Source organism: Scyliorhinus torazame, chromosome 18, assembly GCF_047496885.1.
Source record: "Scyliorhinus torazame isolate Kashiwa2021f chromosome 18, sScyTor2.1, whole genome shotgun sequence".
NCBI classification, from domain to species: Eukaryota; Metazoa; Chordata; class Chondrichthyes; order Carcharhiniformes; family Scyliorhinidae; genus Scyliorhinus; species Scyliorhinus torazame.
The window spans coordinates 140,126,242-140,146,511 of NC_092724.1; the positions used below are offsets into that span (position 1 = coordinate 140,126,242).

At 47.9% G+C, this 20,270-nt stretch overlaps 1 protein-coding gene across 1 annotated transcript in view; it reads left to right on the top strand.

Moving 5' to 3' along the window:
* The window catches only part of fam20a (FAM20A golgi associated secretory pathway pseudokinase), a 108,345-nt gene that overhangs the window by 39,716 nt on the left and 48,359 nt on the right, over window positions 1-20,270 (top strand). The window contains exons 2-3 of the mRNA XM_072483477.1: window positions 6,619-6,794; window positions 16,804-16,854. Coding sequence (XP_072339578.1) covers window positions 6,619-6,794; window positions 16,804-16,854 — 227 coding nt within the window. The remainder of the gene's footprint in view (window positions 1-6,618; window positions 6,795-16,803; window positions 16,855-20,270) is intronic.

The window sequence follows — 20,270 nt, forward strand, 5'->3', positions numbered from 1 at the left end:
CCCCGGTGTCCCCGGAACACACCGACGCCAGCTACCCCACATGGCCATGTGATGGAGTGTCCGTGACGCATACAGGGACCACCCAGGTGGAGGGTGTAGCTGTGGCCATGAGTCAGACATTGTCCTAACGACCTCAGAGCTCACAGCTCATCGCAGAGCGGGTTGTCATCATTCAACATGGCACTGATCACACCCGCTTACACAAGCAATTGTCAGGTGCCGCAGGTGTAAGTTGCTGTGAAAGTGGTGGTGTGGGAGCTAGGGTTGTCGGATGGTGCGGGAGGTGGGCGGTGCTGGGTGGTGTGTTTGGGCGGAACGGTGGTGCAAGTGCCTTGCTCAGCGATGCCCTCCCCCTAGTTGGTGAAACGTGCGGCGATCAACGCCGCGTGTGCTCGCTCACCAAGCCGGTGGCGTCGTGCAGCCTCCCGGCCATACCCAGCCCCCATGTCGTGCCTTGCCCCCCCCCCCCCCCCTCTCCATCCTCCTCCTCCTCATTTACAGATGCGTCGCCCTCATCGGGCTCCCCCTGTGCCTCCTCCTCCAGGACATCGCCCCTCTGCTGGGCTATGTTGTGCAGGACACAGCAGGACAACAACTATGCCGCCGACCCTCTCTGAATGGTACTGGAGGGCCCCTCCAGAGCGGTCCACGCACCTGAAGCGCATCTTCAAGAGGCCAAAGCACCTCTCGACAACACCCCTGGTTGCTGCATGGGCCTCATTGTAGCGGGTCTCCGCGTTGGTCTGTGGCCTCCGTATAGGCGTCATCAGCCACGACCGCAACGGGTAACCCCTGTCGCCCCAGCAACCAGCCCCTCAGCCGGGGGGGGGGGGGGGGGGGGGGGGGGGGGGCGCATGTCTGTCCATCGAATATGGCGGGGATGAAGGATTGAGCCAGTATAAAGGCATCATGCACACTGCTGGGGTACTGGGTGCACACGTGCATGATCCTCATGCGGTGGTCACAGACCACCTGAATGTTCATGGAGTAGGTCCCCCTTTCTGTTCATGGACACGTCCCTGTTCTCCGATGGTGGACGCATGGCGACGTGCACCCCATCAATTACCCCCTGGACCATTGGTATCCTGGCCAGGTGCGCCATGAGGTGGCATATATGTGCAACGGTCTCCCTACTCATCGGAGTCTCTTCCTGCATGCCCCTGTCCGGCAGGTCCTCAAAGGACATGCGGTGATGGTACACTCGAGATCTCATGGGACGCCATGGCACCACCACCTGCTCCTCGCCAACCCCCTGTGCCCCATCAAGATCAGTATCCTCGTCCTGTGCATCCCAATGATGTGGTGGTCATCGTCCCCTCCGCCTCCTCCTGCACCTGTCGGGCAGGCGGGCCTGCAGCCTGAGCGGGTAGCACGGGGCCCTCTGCAGCCAGTCCCTCCGCTGCAGCCGTCGCTGCCGCAGCTGCTCTGAGCCGTCTGCGTTGACACTGCCAAAGGGCCACCTGCAAAGCAGCAGCTCCCGCCACGGCGGCAAACATCGCTGGCTGGTGCCCAAGCATTACGATCTGCAGGAGGGGCGGGGAGGGGGAAACAATATGTTTAACAATGGCGGCATTGACACCTCGTCAGACAGGTGCCATGGGATACGTGTGCTCCGGTTGGCTGGTGTCGCTACAGACACACAGGGACCCTGACCCCTGCCCACAGTATCCGTCCACCGCCTAGTTTTGCCCGTGCCTCCTCATTGCGCCACCCTGGGCTGGCGATGCCCTCAAGGGGGCTGGCATGTGTGTCGCCTTGACCGTTCCCAGAGATGGTCTCCGTCAGCTGGTGTTGCGGCACCTGTGTGTGGGTGGGGGTGGGGGCTGGCGCACCCCAAGGTCAAGGCGTGTGGCTGCGCGGGATGGCGGCACCAGTGGCCTTTTGCCCAGGCGTTGCTTCGCCACCGTGGCAGGCCGGCTGGCATGTCGCTGACACGGAAACCCCCCCCCGGAACATGGAGGCCCCCTTCCACCGACCCCCCCCCCCGAACATGACTGACCCTCCCCCTCCTCCTCCCCCTCCTCCTCCTTCCCCCCTCCTCCCCTCCTCCTTCCCCCCTCCTCTCCCCCCTCCTCTCCACCTCCTCCTTCCTCCCTCCTCCTTCCTCCCCCTCCTCCTTCCCTCCTCCTTCCCCCCTCCACCTCCCCCCTCCTCCCCTCCTCCTCCCTCCCTCCTCCCCCCCCTCCCCCCCTCCTTCTCCGCCGGAACCTGTATAACAGTAATATTAATACCATACATATGAAATGTAATCATTTTACACAAAAATAGAACCTTTCAAGCACATTTGTTCAGCCCTGTCTTTTACTCAATTTTTACTCTTACTTTTATTAGCTCAATTTAGCATGTCAGTAATTTGGTATTACAGAACTTTTGAGTCTTGCTGACAAGCTGTTGAAGCTCTTCATCTTGCACTCATCAGGGCAATTTGGTTAGGCTCGCAGTGTGGCTGATTTACGTGTGCTAGAAGCTACATATTGCACACACAGGGTCCTTTTCTTTGCCGACAATAGGAGCCTGTACACACATTGCACCTTTTTCACCCAAACAAAAATGTAAGGGGCAGCCATTCCCTGGCTCATTCTTCAGCTCAATGCCTTGATCAATCAGAGTCAACCTGCTAGGTTTAAGTTTAAACAAAGCTTGGCAGTTGACTGTCAGTTGTTAGTTACTGGGGCATTCTCCATGGCAACGCTTCTACTAGTAAGAGTTTATCTGCCAACCAATCATCATACTCTTCCAATGCAGTATTTCTTGTTGAATTCTCCTGATGGCTGTCTGATGAGCTGCAACCAGCCAATCTCTTTACTCAATGATAAATGTAACTTCTACCTTTTTTTACTGTTATAATTCACTTTGCCTTTGTGACGTATATGTTTTGTAAAATATGTGGCTTTGAAATACTTTATTCACCTTATCTTCTGTCCATCCAAAGTTCTATTTGGTTGGTGGTCCAAAATGTGTTCCCAATCAACTTGTGACTATTTAAGAACTGTTTTCAGCCAAATGTGTGGCATAATCAGAAACATTGTCATGGGCATAACCAGGTTAATTATTGTGCTTTCGAGCAGCTAAACTATGATCTGGTATTTCCTGTTAATGGGATTATCATGTCCGCGCTGCCATTCGATCAGATTAGGCAAATTAAATTGAAACAGAATGAGTTCACCCAAATAGGAGAAAATAAGGATATAAATGAGTAAAATTATACCAAATGTAAATCAACTAGTGGTGTTTGTTTCTGAGCCTGGCTGTTTTCCAATACTGTTAATAAAAATCTACCAAGTTAAGAATAAATCTAAACTCATCAGAAAGACTTGCTTCAAGAAGACAAAATTTAAATGTTTAGTAAATGATCGAAAGATAGGACAATATATGTTTACTAATGCCTCAACTGACACTTAAAGATAACAGGTCATTATCACATCGCTTTTTGTGGGATTTCTACATATGCAAATTGACTGTCGCATTTCCTAAATTTCAACAGTGACTACACTTCAAAGGAGTTCCGTTGACTGAAATGCTATGGAATATCCTGAGATCATTAAATGTGCCATATAAATGCAAGCTATTTCTTTGTAATAATAGTTGTGTCATCAGGATTATGCTGTGTTGGCTGAAATCTTAAACCATATAGGCTGCCCAGAGAGCCTGAGTTCGGCAGGAGTTTTCTATGGTTCTATGGAATATCTGGCAACTAACAAATTAAACTATCACTGAGATTATTAAGGATACACTCCTTACAGCTTAGTATTGAACATGTGCTGCTCACTGTTAGATCTGTAAGGAGTTAAAACTTTTCCTTTCATATGTAATAATAAATCTGATGCTGAAAGAACATTTTTAGCTGTCTAAACGTGCATATTATATGATATAGAAATATTGTTCAAACATACTACGAAGTGTTTTGTTTGTGGTGTTGATAATGAATCGTATTAGAGCTTTTCATAAATTATGTTCATTTAAGGATGTGCAATCCTTGTTCTCACATGCATTTAAGTACTGTACTTAATTGACAGTAAGGCCATTGAGTTTGTCATAACTTGACAATAATGTTCATGTATGCATTTATTAGTAATTGGGACCTATACCTTGAAATTACACTTAGCATTGAGACAATTTTTTAAACAAAGCAGCAGTAAAATCAAAAGTGCACATTTGAAAATTGCTCTAGACATCCATCCATGGCTGTACAATGTGTGAGCTCTGTGCACTTAAAATGCCCAAACAGTTATGAATACTGTCTAAATCAGCATAACTGCGAACAATAGATTAACCGTGTTTTTGACTTCTGCATCAGAACTGACTTTTGTTCCTTGACTGTAATCTGGCTGTTAAATCTCTTGTGGTGGAAACAGCTCATTTTCCAATAATGTCATTGGGTGTACGCAGCACAATGCGAGCCATTCAGTGCTCATCTGGTAGTCAAACCGGTGAGACTATGAGCAAGAACAGGGCTGCGAAGGACGTCGAAAAGTATACTATCCATACCCGCTGCTATGCCACCCAGCAATTCCTTCATACTTGGGGGTTCGAAAGTCAGACCATTCATTTCTATGTCCATCTTTTCATCCCATTAATGCACAGATGGTCAGCGATCAGTCATGCTATCCTCGGACAGTTTCCTGTCCGGCAACTAGCTGAAGGAGAAAGCTGTGATGACCTCCAGAGCTCCGTTACAATCTTCAGCCTTATGCATGTCCTCGGCAATAGTTGTCTTTGGTGTGCATTAGTAATCTTGCACTCCTTGCTCCCATTGACAATAACGTGACTGTTTTCTGAGTGTCAGTGAGAGGCGGTTGGAATGAAATGCCAGGTATTACTGTGGCTGAGTCATGAGCCAGCCCTGTGCCTGATACAACTATGAAGGTGGCTAACTGATTCGTGCCATTTTCCGGCATATCGTTTATCATTTGCAGGGCTACAGGGGCTGGATAAGTTTAATGCCCAGATGCAGCAAACTTATTGGTGTCCAATGCATCTACTCCTGCTGATGGGCATTCTCCACTGATCCAGAAGCAGAGCTCTCAGCAGTTGGGGCACTGATCTCCTGAATAGCAACACATTGAAACCAGGCAGAGATTGTTGTCCATTCGGGTCGAAGCCCTTATAACCATAGGTCAAGCATCAATGGAAGGTACTTTTGTCTTGGCTTAGGTTCTCTGTCACTGGCAACTCCGTAGTGGAGATAGCACACACCAAATCAGCACACACCAAATCAGCACGCACCAATCAGCACGCACCAAATCAGCACGCACTAAATCAGCACGCACCAAATCAGCACGCACCAAATCAGCACGCACCAAATCGTGTGGACAACCGTTCTGCACAATTACACAGGTGCTGATAGTGAACGTCTCACACTTACACTCACATCCTACACACTGCTTGGTCTCTCCGCTCTTGCCAACAAACTATGGTGCCCAGAGATCAGCCTTTTTATAAGAATCGAAGGCTGTTGAGGTTGAAACTCCCGATATTCTGAATAAAGCCTTTTAGAGCACAGCTATACATTATCCGCTTCTCTCTCCACACTGACAACAGAGTCCCGCTGAAAAGCCCAATTCGGGAACATCTTGTACGTGCGCAGTAAGGCCAACGGCGACTGATCCTGCAAGCTGGGCCTAGTGGAAAGGCTGCAAGCTCTCATTTTGTGCATTCCAGAGCAACCATTTCACTACCAAGGGCCGGAAAATTAAATCTCATATTTTGTGCCATTTGATGATTTTGGCAGACAGAAAAATTATGTAAATGTTGATTCAGGATCTTCAGTGAGCTAAAAAAAAAGAAGAGATTATTCTTCTTGTTTTATCCTTAATTTAATTCAAGGATTTGTACACCTTGAAAAATGGATGACAATGTTCGCATAAATTTCTGTTAAGCTCTTGCTACAGGTAATTACGTAGCAACTGAACAGGCGCCGGAATGTGGCGACTTGGGGCTTTTCACAGTAACTTCATTGAAGCCTACTTGTGACAATAAGCGGTTATTATTATTATTACTATCATATCCAGTATTCCAAAGGTGCAAGAGGGTGATTTTGCTCCAGACCAGACCAGTATTAGTGAGTTTAACGAGTGGGCAGATTTGAAGGTATCATCACAGCACTGAGAGAAGTGAACAGTGGAAGACTGTGCAAGTCTCAGGAGCAAACACTGTTTGTGTTGTTGCCCCCGCACCTGTGGGAAATGTAGGCCAGTGGAATTTCTTAGTGCGATATTAAATATTTTATTTACTCTTCCTTCAAAAACCTCCTGTGAGGGCTTATATTTTGTTTTTCATTTTCCTGACTGATATTTAGTCAGAATTTCACCTTAAAGAAAACACCATTCTACCGCTATTAATACTTTTCAACTCGACTGTGACACTTTGGGATTGCTGGTCCTTTTAATTACATTTTGATCCCCTTAGTTTCCAGTTCACAATTCCTGATCTTGCACGCAATTTTGTTTACTTGGCCAAGTGAAAGCAGTGCTTCAAATAAGGAAAACAAAAAATAAATAAACAAAGCAAGTCCTTGCTTTTCATTTTAATGCAACTGTTAGACCCTTGTCCTAAGAGTTGTGTCACTGAGCGATTCACTAATTTTAACTTATTTTCTTTTTTGTGTTCCACACAAAGGAAAAGAGCACGGACGGGGGAGTTAACAGGTACACGCTACAGCTCCAAGGTTTACCTAGCTTCTAACTGGTTGAAGTTTCACTTGGCCATTGATCGCTATGCACTGTACCCTCGATCGGATCCTTTTCTCGATCGGCTGCTTGAAGATTTGGCTGTTCTTGACGTCAGTGAAGCGGGTAAGGAATTAAAGTTCTCTTACAGATAGACAAAGGCATCCCGGATAACAAATGTGTCGTATCGGTACAAACTCACGCGATGGCCTCCTGGGATTTGCGCCCCAGCGCGTTGGGTGCATGCTCAGGCTGGTCAGCCTTGCTGGCACACGCCATTTATGATCCACATGAGCCTCCTCTCACTCGACACTAGGCTCCTGAATTATACTGCCAGTGAGAAAATGAGGCTATAAGTTGGGAAAAGCAGGACAAATCTTTTCGTTGTTGCAGTTTTGACTTCATCTCATGAGAGGCTTTTGAAGGTCCCCCACCGCCCCGCCCCCTAATGGAATGACTGCTCTGACATTCCATCTGGTGCTCAGCGTGGGCAGCTCTTCTAGAGCACTGATTGGTGCAAAAGACGAAATCCCACAAGATAATGAAAGCTCGGGTCTGCTCAACCACCACCCTCTCGCAAGATGCTAACAGCCGAGAACTTCATGCTAGACAGTTCTAAAATAATATACAAAAGCAAATTACTGTGGATGCTGGAATCTGAAACCAAAGAGAAAATGCTAGAAAATCTCAACAGCTCTGGCAGCATCTGTAGGGAGAGAAAAGAGCTAATGTTTCGAGTCCAGATGATCCTTTGTCAAAGCTTTGTCTACCAGCACACCATTGTAGATTCGCTCCAATTTCTGCTGGTGTCTGAATGAGCTTTCTCCAGTATTTTCTCTTTGGTCCCCTTTGAGGGGGGCGAGCTGACTGGTGGTGATTTAACCTGAGGATCATCACACCTTCATGAATAAACTCAGCTGGTACAGTAATTGAACCCACGTTGTTGGTCTTGTTCTGCATCACAAACCAACTGCCCAGCCAACTGAGCTAAACTGACCCCTCATGTTATTATTGGACAGATGATGCCTGCTAATTCCATGATATTGTACAAAATCAAAGACCTCGGGCGTGATTCTCCGACCCCTCGCTGGCAGGGGCGGGAATTACGCCGCACCAGTCGGCGGGCCCCCGCCCCCCCAGCGATTCTCCGGCCCGCGATGGGCCAGAAGTCCCGCTGCTGTAATGCCGGTCCCGCCGACATGAATTAAACCACCTCCTGTACCGGCAGGACCAGGCGGCGCGAGTGAGCTCCGGGGTCCTGGGGGGGACGCGGGGCGATCTGACCCCGGGGGGTGCCCCCATGGTGGCCTGTCCCGCGATCAGGGCCCACCGATCCGCGGGCGGGCCTGTGCCGTGGGGGCACTCATTCCCCTCCGCGTCGGCCATCGCCTCCGCGATGGCTGACGCAGAGGTGACCACCCCCCTGCGCATGTGCGGGGGATGACGTCAGCAGCTGCGGGGGATGACGTCAGCATCCGCTGACGCTCCCGCGCATGCGTGGACTTCGGCCCCAGCTGGCATGGCACCAAAGGCCTTCCACGCCAGCCGGCGGGACGGCAACCACTCCGGCATGGGCCTATCCCCTAAAGGTGAGGGCTTGGCCCCTAAAGGGGTGGAGAAATCCGCACCTTTGGGGCGTCCCGACGCCGGAGTGGTTCGCGCCACTCCATCCCGCCGGGAACCCCCGTTCCGCCTGGTAGGAGAGAATCCCGGCCCTTGTATCTGTAGTTGCCCGTGTCTGTTATCCCTCCCTCTCTGAATATCGACTTCAAATTTGCTTGTTCTAAAATACATTCAATCCTGAACACCATTTCATAAATTATTCATTCACTTGGGTGTGTGCTTAAACAGCAAAGGGATTGGTCCAATTTCGACAGGTGCTTGTGACACACAGTTTTGAGTCACAGTGGACCGAAGGAAAGTGAGTTAGAAGGAATATCACACAGCTAGCTTATCACAAGGGTTTCTTGTAAAGTAGGTGAGAATTTTACAGTATGTAAGGTGTACAGTCCTAACTATTAGCTGGGAGCAGTAAAGATTAGTAATAACAAGGTTTTGTTGAAATAATTTCCTAATCTATAACAATTGATATTCCTTGCTTACACATTTAACAAATCACAATCCAGCGGATATTAAATCATGTTAAAAATAGCAATAAAATGGCTGAAAGCATTAAAGGCCTTTTTATTTGTGGACTAATCCCAGCTCATTCAGACACCAGCAGAATTTGGGGCTAATCTAGAATGGTGTGCTAGTAGTCTCAGAGAGACAGTGTACATGAATAGTGACTCCATGATTACCTATGTAACAGATATTTGGAATGCGCATACCACAGGTCAAAAGTAATTACTGCTTTTGGAGAGTACGAGAAATGATCAGTTGTTTGACACAAGCAGATCTAAAAGAAAGGTTTGAGCTGAGTTCAGCCACAACAATGAAATACACTACTAACAAACTGAAGGGAGGTCTTGTGGTGCAGTGGGTACCACCCCTACCGCTGGGCCAGACACTCTCAGTTCACAACCCACTTCAGCACTTGATTGCCACGAAAGGTGCATTCATAATGTGGCCAAACAGGCTGTTTACTAATCTTTAAATCCTTCCAGTATGCCTGATGCAGGCTTAAATGGGGTAGTTTCCTGGTCAGCAGTTTTGCAGAAGGCAGCAGTAAACGGCAGTACTTTGCCAAACAAAATCATAGACCCAGACACTGGCAGTCCATGGTCACCAATGCCCTCTTAAGGTATGGTACCTTTCGGAGATGTACGAGGCAAGTTTTTTACACATAGGGTAATGGGTGCCTGGAACTCGCTGCCGGAGGAGGTGGTGGAAGCAGGGACGATAGTGACATTTAAGGGGCATCTTGACAAATACATGAATAGGATGGAAATAGAGCGATACGGACCCAGGAAGTGTAGAAGATTTTAGTTTAGACGGGCAGCATGGTCGGCGCAGGCTTGGGGGGGCCGAAGGGCCTGTTCCTGTGCTGTACTTTTCTTTGTTCTTTGTTCTTTAGGGGGAGGAATTAACTAAAGACCACATCAATTCCAGTGTTTCTAATGTGTGCAGCTTGATATGAAAAGTCCTGAATAACTTTCAAAGTGTGTCGATATTTTTGCATTTGCACAGTGCCTTGTTTAATAGTTGATCAGTTCATTAATTATTTTAAGCACTGATTATTCAATTTTTTAACTGATTATTCCACAATCTATTTTTTAAAAATACATTTAGAGTACCCAGTTATTTTTTTCCAATGAAGGGGCAATTTAGCGTGGCCAACCTACCTAGCCTGCACATCTTTGGGTAGCCCCATGCAAATAGGGGGCGAATGTGCAAACTCCACACGGACAGTGACCCGGGATCGAACCCGGGTCCTCAGCCCCATGAGGCAGCAGTGTTAACCACCGTGCCTTCCTGTTTATTCTGCAAGCTATAAAAGCAGCAGATGAACTAAACAGATATTTTGTGTAAAGAGAAAGTGGGTTGCACAAATGTTTGAGCACACTGTTCTGTAACTTCAAGGATTGAACCAAAGGAGAATGGTGGATTGGATCTTTCCTCTCTCGGAGTTCTACACAAAATATGATGGAGTTAAAGGGTTAATGAATTATACCAGGTTATCAAAGGTCACTGCCAGTGACACAGAGCTCAATAGTCAGATGTGAGGATTGGTATGGCAGCTGTGCAAACCCCAATGTATTTTTCCTTTTCCAGCCTATCCATTTATTGTGAACAGAAGCTGCTTTCACTGAATATTTCAGCGAGCTGCCACAGATTAGATTTGTTTTATTTAAAAGTTTTGCTGCAGTTGAAAAATAAAACTTTAAAAAAAATTATTGAGTGCACTTTCATACATTCTTTGGTTGCCATTTTGAGGAAAAACATTTGAGAGCCAAAGATTATAGTTACACTCCTGGCTGGCAGCACTTAATCGAATTGCTGTTGGCGAGTCTCACCCGTGTTACAAAGAGAGAGTTCTGCACAAGCGGACTTACATGTGGGTTGCAGATAGAAGTTCCTGCTTACTTCAAACGTTTAAATAAGCTCTGCTTACATTTAGGAAGTGCCGGGGGCAGCACGGTGGCGCAGTGGTTAGCACTGCTGCCTCACAGCACCGAGGTCCCAGGTTCGATTCTGGGTCACTGTCCGTGTGGAGTTTGCACAGTCTCCCCGTGTTTGTGTGGGTTTTGCCCCCAAATCCCAAAAGATGTGCAGGCTAGGTGGATTGGCCATAATAAATTGCCCCTTAATTTGGGGGGGGGGGGGGGGGGGGGGGGGGGGAATGAATTGGTACGACAATTTTTTTTTAAAGTTTAGGAAGTGCCGAGGAGGTCTGATCATAGAACCCCTGCAGTGCAGAAGGAAGCCATTCGGCCCATCGAGTCTGCACTAACCCACTGAAAGAGGACAGGCTCGCTGCCCCGCCCTAACCCCGTAACCACACCTAAACTGCACATCCTTGGACACAAAGGGTCAATTTTAGCATAGCCAATCCACGTAACCTGTACATTTTTGGACTGTGGGAAGAAACCGGAGCACTGGTCAAACTGAGCACTTTTGTAACTTGGTTTTTGCACAGCGCTGGAGTTACACACTGTCTGATCGATGTCAGGTGGCCTCCTCAACGATTCTGACCTTTGCTATGCCAAGGAAACAGGTCCGAGTAGTAGTCTGATCACTTTTTTAAAAAGCTGAACTACCCAATTAATTTTTCTTTTCCAATTTAGGGCAATTTAGGTTGCCCCTCACCCCCTCTGGGGGACTCCCGGAATCTGGCACATCATAATTGAAGGTTCGTTTGTTTTTGTGCCTCCGTAGATAGTTCAGGCAATGTCCTATTGTGCCCTCCCCACCACTCTCCTTTCCCCTCTCTCCCCACCACACCCCCTTCCTTTCTCTTCTGTTGGTGTAGAGGCGAGGGTATCTGGTCTCTTCAGCGCAAAGTTTAGTGCTTGTACCATTTGTATTTTGTAGAAATGTGCTGTGAACTCTTTTAATAATCAGTGTATCCAGCACCCCCCCCCCAAACCTCCCCGTACATTCGTACTGAGGGGAGGGTACCCTCCAACACAAAATTAGTGTTTGTACCGTTTGGCCTTGTTTATATTTTTTTACTGTTTTAATAAAAAGATATGCCCAACCCACCTACCCTGCACATCTTTTGGGTTGTGGGGGTGAAACCCAAGCAAACACAGGGAGAATGTGCAAACTCCAAATCTGGGAAACAGATTTTGGAAAGGTGCAGAAGTCACAGGGTAGTAGTCATGGGTGGCTTTAACTTCCCAAATATTGAGTGGAAACTCTTTAGATCAAATAGTTTGGATGGGGTGGTGTTTGTGCAGTGTGTCCAGGAAGCTTTTCTAACACAGTATGTAGATTGTCCGACCAGAGGAGGGGCAATATTGGATTTAGTACTTGGTAATGAACCAGGGCAAGTGATAGATTTGTTAGTGGGGGAGCATTTTGGAGATAGTGACCACAATTCTGTGACTTTCACTTTAGTAATGGAGAGGGATAGGTACGTGCAACAGGACTAGGTTTACAATTGGGGGAAGGGTAAATACGATGTTGTCAGACAAGAATTGAAGTGCATAAGTTGGGAACATAGGCTGGCAGGGAAGGACACAAGTGAAATGTGGAACTTGTTCAAGGAACAGGTGCTACGTGACCTTGATATTTATGTCCCTGTCAGGCAGGGAAGAGATGGTCGAGTGAGGGAACCACGGTTGACAAGAGAGGTTGAATGTCTTGTTAAGAGGAAAAAGGTGACTTATGTAAGGCTGAGGAAACAAGGTTCAGACAGGGCATTGGAGGGATACAAGATAGCCAGGAGGGAACTGAAGAAAGGGATTAGGAGAGCTAAGAGAGGGCATGAACAATCTTTGGCGGGTAGGATCAAGGAAAACCCCAAGGCCTTTTACACATATGTGAGAAATATGAGAATGACTAGAGCGAGGGTAGGTTCAATCAAGGACAGTAGCGGGAGATTGTGTATTGAGTCTGAAGAGATAGGAGAGGTCTTGAATGAGTACTTTTCTTCTGTATTTACAAATGAGAGGGGCGATATTGTTGGAGAGGACAGTGTGAAACAGATTGGTAAGCTCGAGGAAATACTTGTTAGGAAGGAAGATGTGTTGGGCATTTTGAAAAACTTGAGGATAGACAAGAGCCCCGGGCCTGACGGGATATATCCAAGGATTCTATGGGAAGCAAGAGATGAAATTGCAGAGCCGTTGGCAATTATCTTTTCATCCTCACTGTCAACAGGGGTGGTACCAGGGGATTGGAGAGTGGCGAATGTCGTGCCCCTGTTCAAAAAAGGAACTAGGGATAACCCTGGGAATTACAGGCCAGTTAGTCTTACTTCGGTGGTAGGCAAAGTAATGGAAAGGGTACTGAAGGATAGGATTTCTGAGCATCTGGAAAGACACTGCTTGATTAGGGATAGTCAGCACGGATTTGTGAGGGGTAGGTCTTGCCTAACAAATCTTATTGAATTCTTTGAGGAGGTGACCAAGCATGTGGATGAAGGTAAAGCAGTGGATGTAGTGTACATGGATTTTAGTAAGGCATTTGATAAAGTTCCCCATGGTAGGCTTATGCAGAAAGTAAGGAGGCATGGGATAGTGGGAAATTTGGCCAGTTGGATAACAAACTGGCTAACCGATAGAAGTCAGAGAGTGGTGGTGGATGGCAAATATTCAACCTGGATCCCAGTTACCAGTGGCGTACCGCAGGGATCAGTTCTGGGTCCTCTGCTGTTTGTGATTTTCATTAATGACTTGGACGAGGGAGTTGAAGGGTGGGTCAGTAAATTTGCAGACGATACAAAGATTGGTGGAGTTGTGGATAGTAAGGAGGGCTGTTGTCGGCTGCAAAGAGACATTGATAGGATGCAGAGCTGGGCTGAGAAGTGGCAGATGGAGTTTAACCCTGAAAAGTATGAGGTTGTCCATTTTGGAAGGACAAATATGAATGCGGAATACAGGGTTAACGGTAGAGTTCTTGGCAATGTGGAGGAGCAGAGAGATCTTGGGGTCTATGTTCATACATCTTTGAAAGTTGCCACTCAAGTGGATAGAGCTGTGAAGAAGGCCTATGGTGTGCTCGCGTTCATTAACAGAGGGATTGAATTTAAGAGCCGTGAGGTGATGATGCAGCTGTACAAAACTTTGGTAAGGCCACATTTGGAGTACTGTGTACAGTTCTGGTCGCCTCATTTTAGGAAGGATGTGGAAGCTCTGGAAAAGGTGCAAAGAAGATTTACCAGGATGTTGCCTGGAATGGAGAGTAGGTCTTATGAGGAAAGGTTGAGGGTGCTAGGCCTTTTCTCATTAGAGCGGAAAACGATGAGGGGCAACTTGATAGAGGTTTATAAGATGATCAGGGGAATAGATAGAGTAGACAGTCAGAGACTTTTTCCCCGGGTGGAACACACCATTACAAGGGGACATAAATTTAAGGTGAAAGGTGGAAGATATAGGAGGGATATCAGAGGTAGGTTCTTTACCCAGAGAGTAGTGGGGGCATGGAATGCACTGCCTGTGGAAGTAGTTGAGTCGGAAACATTAGGGACCTTCAAGCAGCTATTGGATAGGTACATGGATGACGGTAAAATGATATAGTGTAGATTTATTTGTTCTTAAGGGCAGCACGGTAGCATTGTGGATAGCACAATTGCTTCACAGCTCCATGGTCCCAGGTTCGATTCTGGCTTGGGTCATTGTCTGTGCGGAGTCTGCACGTCCTCCCCGTGTCTGCGTGGGTTTCCTCCGGGTGCTCCGGTTTCCTCCCACAGTCCAAAGATGTGCGGGTTAGGTGAATTGGCCAATGATAAATTGCCCTTAATGTCCAAATTGCCCTTGGTGTTGGGTGGAGGTGTTGAGTTTGGGTAGGGTGCTCTTTCCAAGAGCCGGTGCAGACTCAAAGGGCCGAATGGCCTCCTTCTGCACTGTAAATTCAATGATAATCTATGATTAATCTAGGACAAAGGTTCGGCACAACATCGTGGGCCGAAGGGCCTGTTCTGTGCTGTATTTTCTATGTTCTATGTTCCACACGGACAGTGACCCACTGTCATTTTTATGATCATTCCAAAGTGTAAACTGCTTCATAGAGACCCAAAATGGAATTTTAACTGCTTCTTAGATTATTAATCTTACAATTATATTATAAATAAAATATTTTACCTGTTGCTGTATGTGGCAGATCCAGTGGAGGGGATGGTGGAGGTCATGCAGATCCGAAGGGAGTTTGGGGACTTCTCGGGCTATAAGCTCAATGTAGGGAAAAGTGAGCTCTTTGTGATGCATCCAGGGGACCAGGGAAGGGGGATAGACGACCTATCATTGAAGAAGGCGGAAAGGAACTTTCGGTACTTGGGGATCCAGGTGGCTGGGAACTGGGGGGCCCTGCACAAGCTCAATTTGACGCGGTTGGTGGAGCAGATGGAGGAGGATTTCAAAAGATGGGATGTGCTGCCACTCTCGCTAGCGGGCAGGGTACAGTCGGTTAAAATGATGGTCCTCCCGAGGTTTCTCTTTGTGTTCCAGTGCCTTCCCATTATGATTACCAAGGCCTTTTTTAAACGGGTAGGTAGGAGCATCATGGGTTTTGTGTGGGCAAATAAGACCCCGAGGGTAAAGAGGGTGTTTCTGGAGCGTAGCAGGGATAGGGGAGGGCTGGCGCTGCCGAATCTGTGCGGCTACTATTGGGCAGCCAACGTGGCGATGATCCGTAAGTGGGTAATAGAGGGAGAGGCGGTGGCGTGGAAGAGGTTGGAGATGGCGTCCTGCAGGGGCACGAGCCTGAGGGCGCTGGTGACGGCACCGCTGCCGCTCTCGCCGACAAGGTACACCACGGGTCCGGTGGTGGCGGCAACGTTGAAGTGGAGACGGCATAGGGCGAGATGGGAGCCTCGGTTTCATCCCCGATTCGGGAGAACCATCGGTTCGTCCCGGGAAGGATGGATGGGGGGTTTCGGAGCTGGCATCGGGCAGGGATCAGAAGAATGGGGAACCTGTTTATAGATGGGACGTTTGCGAGCCTAGAGGCGCTGGAGGAGAAGTTTGGGTTACCCCCGGGAAATGCGTACAGGTATATGCAAGTGAGGGCATTTGTGAGGCAGCAGGTGAGGGAATTCCCGTTGCTCCCGGCACAGAGGATTCAGGACAGGGTGATTTCAGGTGTCTGGGTCGGAGAAGGCAAGGTTTTGGCGATCTATCAAAAGATGAAAGAAGAGGAGGAGGTTTCGGTAGAGGAGTTAAAGGGCAAGTGGGAGGAGGAGCTTGGGGAGGAGATTGATGAGGGTCTGTGGGCTGATGCCCTGAGTAGGGTTAACTCCTCTTCCTCTTGCGCCAGGCTCAGCCTAATACAATTTAAGGTTACTCACAGAGCGCATATGACAGGGGCGAGGTTGAGTAGGTTCTTTGGGATGGAGGACAGGTGTGGGGGGTGCTCGGGAAGCCCGGCAAATCACGTCGACATGTTCTGGTCGTGCCCGGCACTGGATGGGTTCTGGAGGGGTTTCACGAGGACTATGTCCAAGGTGGTGAAAGTCCAGGTCAAGCCGATTTGGGGGTTGGCATTATTTGGGGTAACGGGCGAACCGGGAGTGCAAGAGGCAAATGAGGCCGGTATTCTGGCCTTTGCGTCCCTGGTAGCCCGGCGGACGATCTTGCTATTATGGAAAGACGCGAAGCCCCCCAGTGTGGAAGCCTGGATAAATGACATGACAGGGTTCATTAAGCTGGAGAGGATAAAGTTTGCCTTGAGAGGGTCTGTGCAGGGGTTCTTCAGGCGGTGGCAACCGTTCCTAGACTTTTTGGCGGAGCGCTAGGAGGAGGTCGCGCAGCAACCCAGGGGAGGGAGGGGGGGTCTCTTTCGGGGGGGTATTTGGGTGGGTGGGGGGGGGGTTCCCCAAGGGTACTTTTGAATGTCATATGGGGGGGTTAATATATGCGGGAGAAACCCAATGTATAAGTAGTTTATTAATTTTGTATGTGGTGTTTGTGGTCTTTCTTCTTTTTGTTATGGGGGGGGGGGTTTGTTAAAAAATGTTGTTGGAAAAATTTGAATAAACATATTTTTAAAAATAAAATAAAGAAATAAAATATTTTTTTAACATATTTTATAGATTACACGTACGACGAAAAGGCTTTGAATGGGAGATGCAATTGTAAAGAAGGTATGAGAGATATTTAACCTTCTCTTATCCTGAACAGTTTTTGTTAGACTCCCAGTAAACGATCTTGGTGCAGCCTCATGCACATGTTTGTGATCAAGATTAGCAGAAGGCCCAGAAGGATCAAAATTTTAATCTTGATCAATAAATGTATTCGGCACATTGACAAACAAAATGAAGCAAGCAGTTTCAAACCTGAAAACCAGGTGATGTTAACTTTGTTTTTAAGTGTTTGGATCATTTTGGCCATTCTAAGTTGTTCCTCTTTGTGCTGTGCCTGCACTATTTGAGCTGGCTTAGAGCAGGCATTGTATCTGCTCCTGCTGCAGGAGAAGGATGCATGAGTCAACAGAAATGAGAAAAAAAGCATCTCGGCATTTTTTTCCACTTACTTATGGTCGAAGCTCGCTGTCACTATTCGCACCTCAGCAATTTTTTCACACTCCCATTATGGCTCGGAGCAACGAAATCTGCTGACAACTTGTTCAACTGCTCCTTGGTATAAAAAGGGTATTTGGTTTAAACATTTAACCCTCCCATCCTTTTTTTAAAAAATAATTTTTATTAAAGGTTTTCATAAAATATCAATAACAAAATGAGAAAGAAAAAAGAACCCAACAGGGTTAAATACAAAACACAATCTAAAAAAGCAACCCCCCAAACCCCTCCCCCCCTGTACCTAAATAATAAATTAACATTAACACCCCGACTTAAGACAACAGGTGTATACACCCCCTCAGACCCTTCAAGTGTAAATAACATAAACAAAAATAAAGTAAACCGCCCCCCCCCCCCCACCCCCCAAGCTGCTGCTGCCATTGACCAATGTCTATCGTTCTGCCAGAAAGTCTAAGAACGGTTGCCACCGCCTAAAGAACCCTTGTAACGACCCTCTCAAGGCGAATTTCACCCTCTCCAATTTAATGAACCCTGCCATATCGCTGATCCAGGATTCCACGTTTGGGGGCCTCGTATCTTTCCACTGGAGGAAAATCCTTCGCCGGGCTACCAGGGACGCGAAGGCCAGAATTCCGGCCTCTTTCGCCTCCTGCACTCCCGGCTCCTCTGCCACCCCAAATATTGCAAGCCCCCAGCCCGGTTTGACCCTGGATCCTACCACCCTCGACACCGTCCTCGATACGCCCTTCCAAAATTTCTCCAGCGCTGGGAGAAATGTGACCCAGAACATATGGGTGTGATTTGCTGGGCTCCCTGAGCACCTAACACACCTGTCCTCACCCGCAAAGAACCTGTTCATCCTTGTCCCGGTCATGTGTGCCCTGTGCAGCACCTTAAACTGTATGAGGCTGAGCCTCGCGCATGAAGAGGAAGAGTTCACCCTCCCTAGGGCATCTGCCCACGCCCCCTCTTCGATCTCCTCTCCCAACTCCTCCTCCCACTTACCTTTCAACTCCACCACCGAGGCCTCCTCCTCCTCCTGCATCACCTGGTAAGTTTCCGAGATCTTCCCCACTCCCGCCACATACAGCAGCAGGTCGTCCGCATAAAGCGACACCCTATGCTCCTCCCCACCCCGCACCAACCCCCTCCAGTTCCTCGACTCTCTCTGTGCCATAGCCAGGGGTTCAATTGCCAGTGCGAAGAGCAGGGGGGACAGGGGACACCCCTGTCTCGTCCCTCGGTGCAACCGAAAGTACTCGGACCTCCTCCTATTTGTGGCCACACTCGCCATCGGGACCTCATACAACAGCTTAACCCACCTGACAAACCCCTCCCCAAACCCGAACCTCTTCAGCACCTCCCACAGGTACCCCCACTCGACCCTATCGAAGGCTTTCTCAGCGTCCATCGCCACCACTATCTCCGCCTCCCCCTCCCTCGCCAGCATCATGATAACGTTCAAAAGCCTCCGCACATTTAACCCTCCCATCCTTGTTCACTGCTGGCTCTGCTGATTGCATTCATGTCTCTTCAACTTTAGACCATCGTGTAAATCCAGATTAGTCTAAATGTGCACTACTTTCCGCATTGAGAGGGTCTGTGGGAGGGTTCGTCCGGAGATGGAAGCTTTTTAGTGATCTCTTCAAGGATAATTAAGACATCAGCAGTAGTGGCCGGGTCGCGGGGGGGGGGGGGGGGGGGGGGGGGGGTTATAGGGAGGTAAAAAGGGGGGAGGCAGGCTGGGTGGAGAGGAACGGCAGGGAGGATGGGGTGTTATTTATTGGCTATGTGATTTCCTGTATGCTCTCTCTTTCTTGGTTTTGGATTGTGTTTTATGTATATATTTATAAATGCTTAGATAAAAATATTTTAAAAATAAATCTGCACTACTTTCTACACGTGCACAAGCATGATTTATTTCCCTGGCAGCAGGACACAAACACTGAAGCTGATAAAGTGATGTTTGTATCTAAGGTAAGTAGAGAAGTGGACCTTGTTCCCAAAAGTGTGCATATCAGATGTTTAATTCAACATTATGCAGAAGGATAAAATTAGAACCCAATCTGCATGTGTGGACCCTGTGTATTAGCAAGAATTGGTACAAACTGTACAAAGCTTATTTCTTACATGGGAAATAGTGTGAAGACAAACTAAAAACTCATCCCACCAGACATGAAATTTAGGAATATTGTTGAAGCTATTTGTTAAAAGTGCTGTTTAGAAAATGTATCCGTTTCATAGGATTTTAGAATGATCACAGCGCAGGAAGCCATTTCGCCCATTGTGTCCGTGCTGGCTCTTTGCAACAGCAATTCACTCCCCTGCCTTTTCCCCCATAGCCCTTGGAGTAACAGGAAATATCTGAAACACTCTGCTGCCAATCCTCCTGGACTTCAACGTCAGAACGTCAAAGTAGCAGAGCTGCTGTGATGTATGCTAATTTGCACCAGAAAGCAACTCAGCTGCTAATTTAGTAGGGTTAATTTTATCTTATTACTTTGCACTTGCACCAGCACACAGCAAAATCAAGGCAGTGTGTTTAATAACTTTCCACAATGCGGAAGGTGATGGAGATCAACAAGGACCTGCGAGGCAAAATGGAAGACCTAGAAAACAGGTCCAGGCAACAGAATTTGAGGATTGTGGGGCTGCCTGAAGGAGTTGAAGGACCGAGGCCGACTGAGTATTTTGCCGCGATGTTGGCGAAACTATTGGGGGAGGGGGAGGATCCCTCCCGATATGAGCTGGATCGGGCACATCGGTCGTGGAGCCCTGTACCAAAGGTGAGTGAGCCGCCAAGAGTAGTGACTCTGTGCTTCCGTAGGTACAGTGTGTGGTAGTATGCATTAGGGGTCATGTGGGACTGTGAAGCCGTGATGTCATTGGCTGACAGATCCCGGGTCCTGGTTGGCTGTTGATCCCTAGCTCCGCCCTGAAGGCGGAGTATAAGAACCAGGAGTTCTCCCCCGCAGGCCAGTCTGTTGCTGAACTGCGGGGAACAAGTCACGCTTAATAAA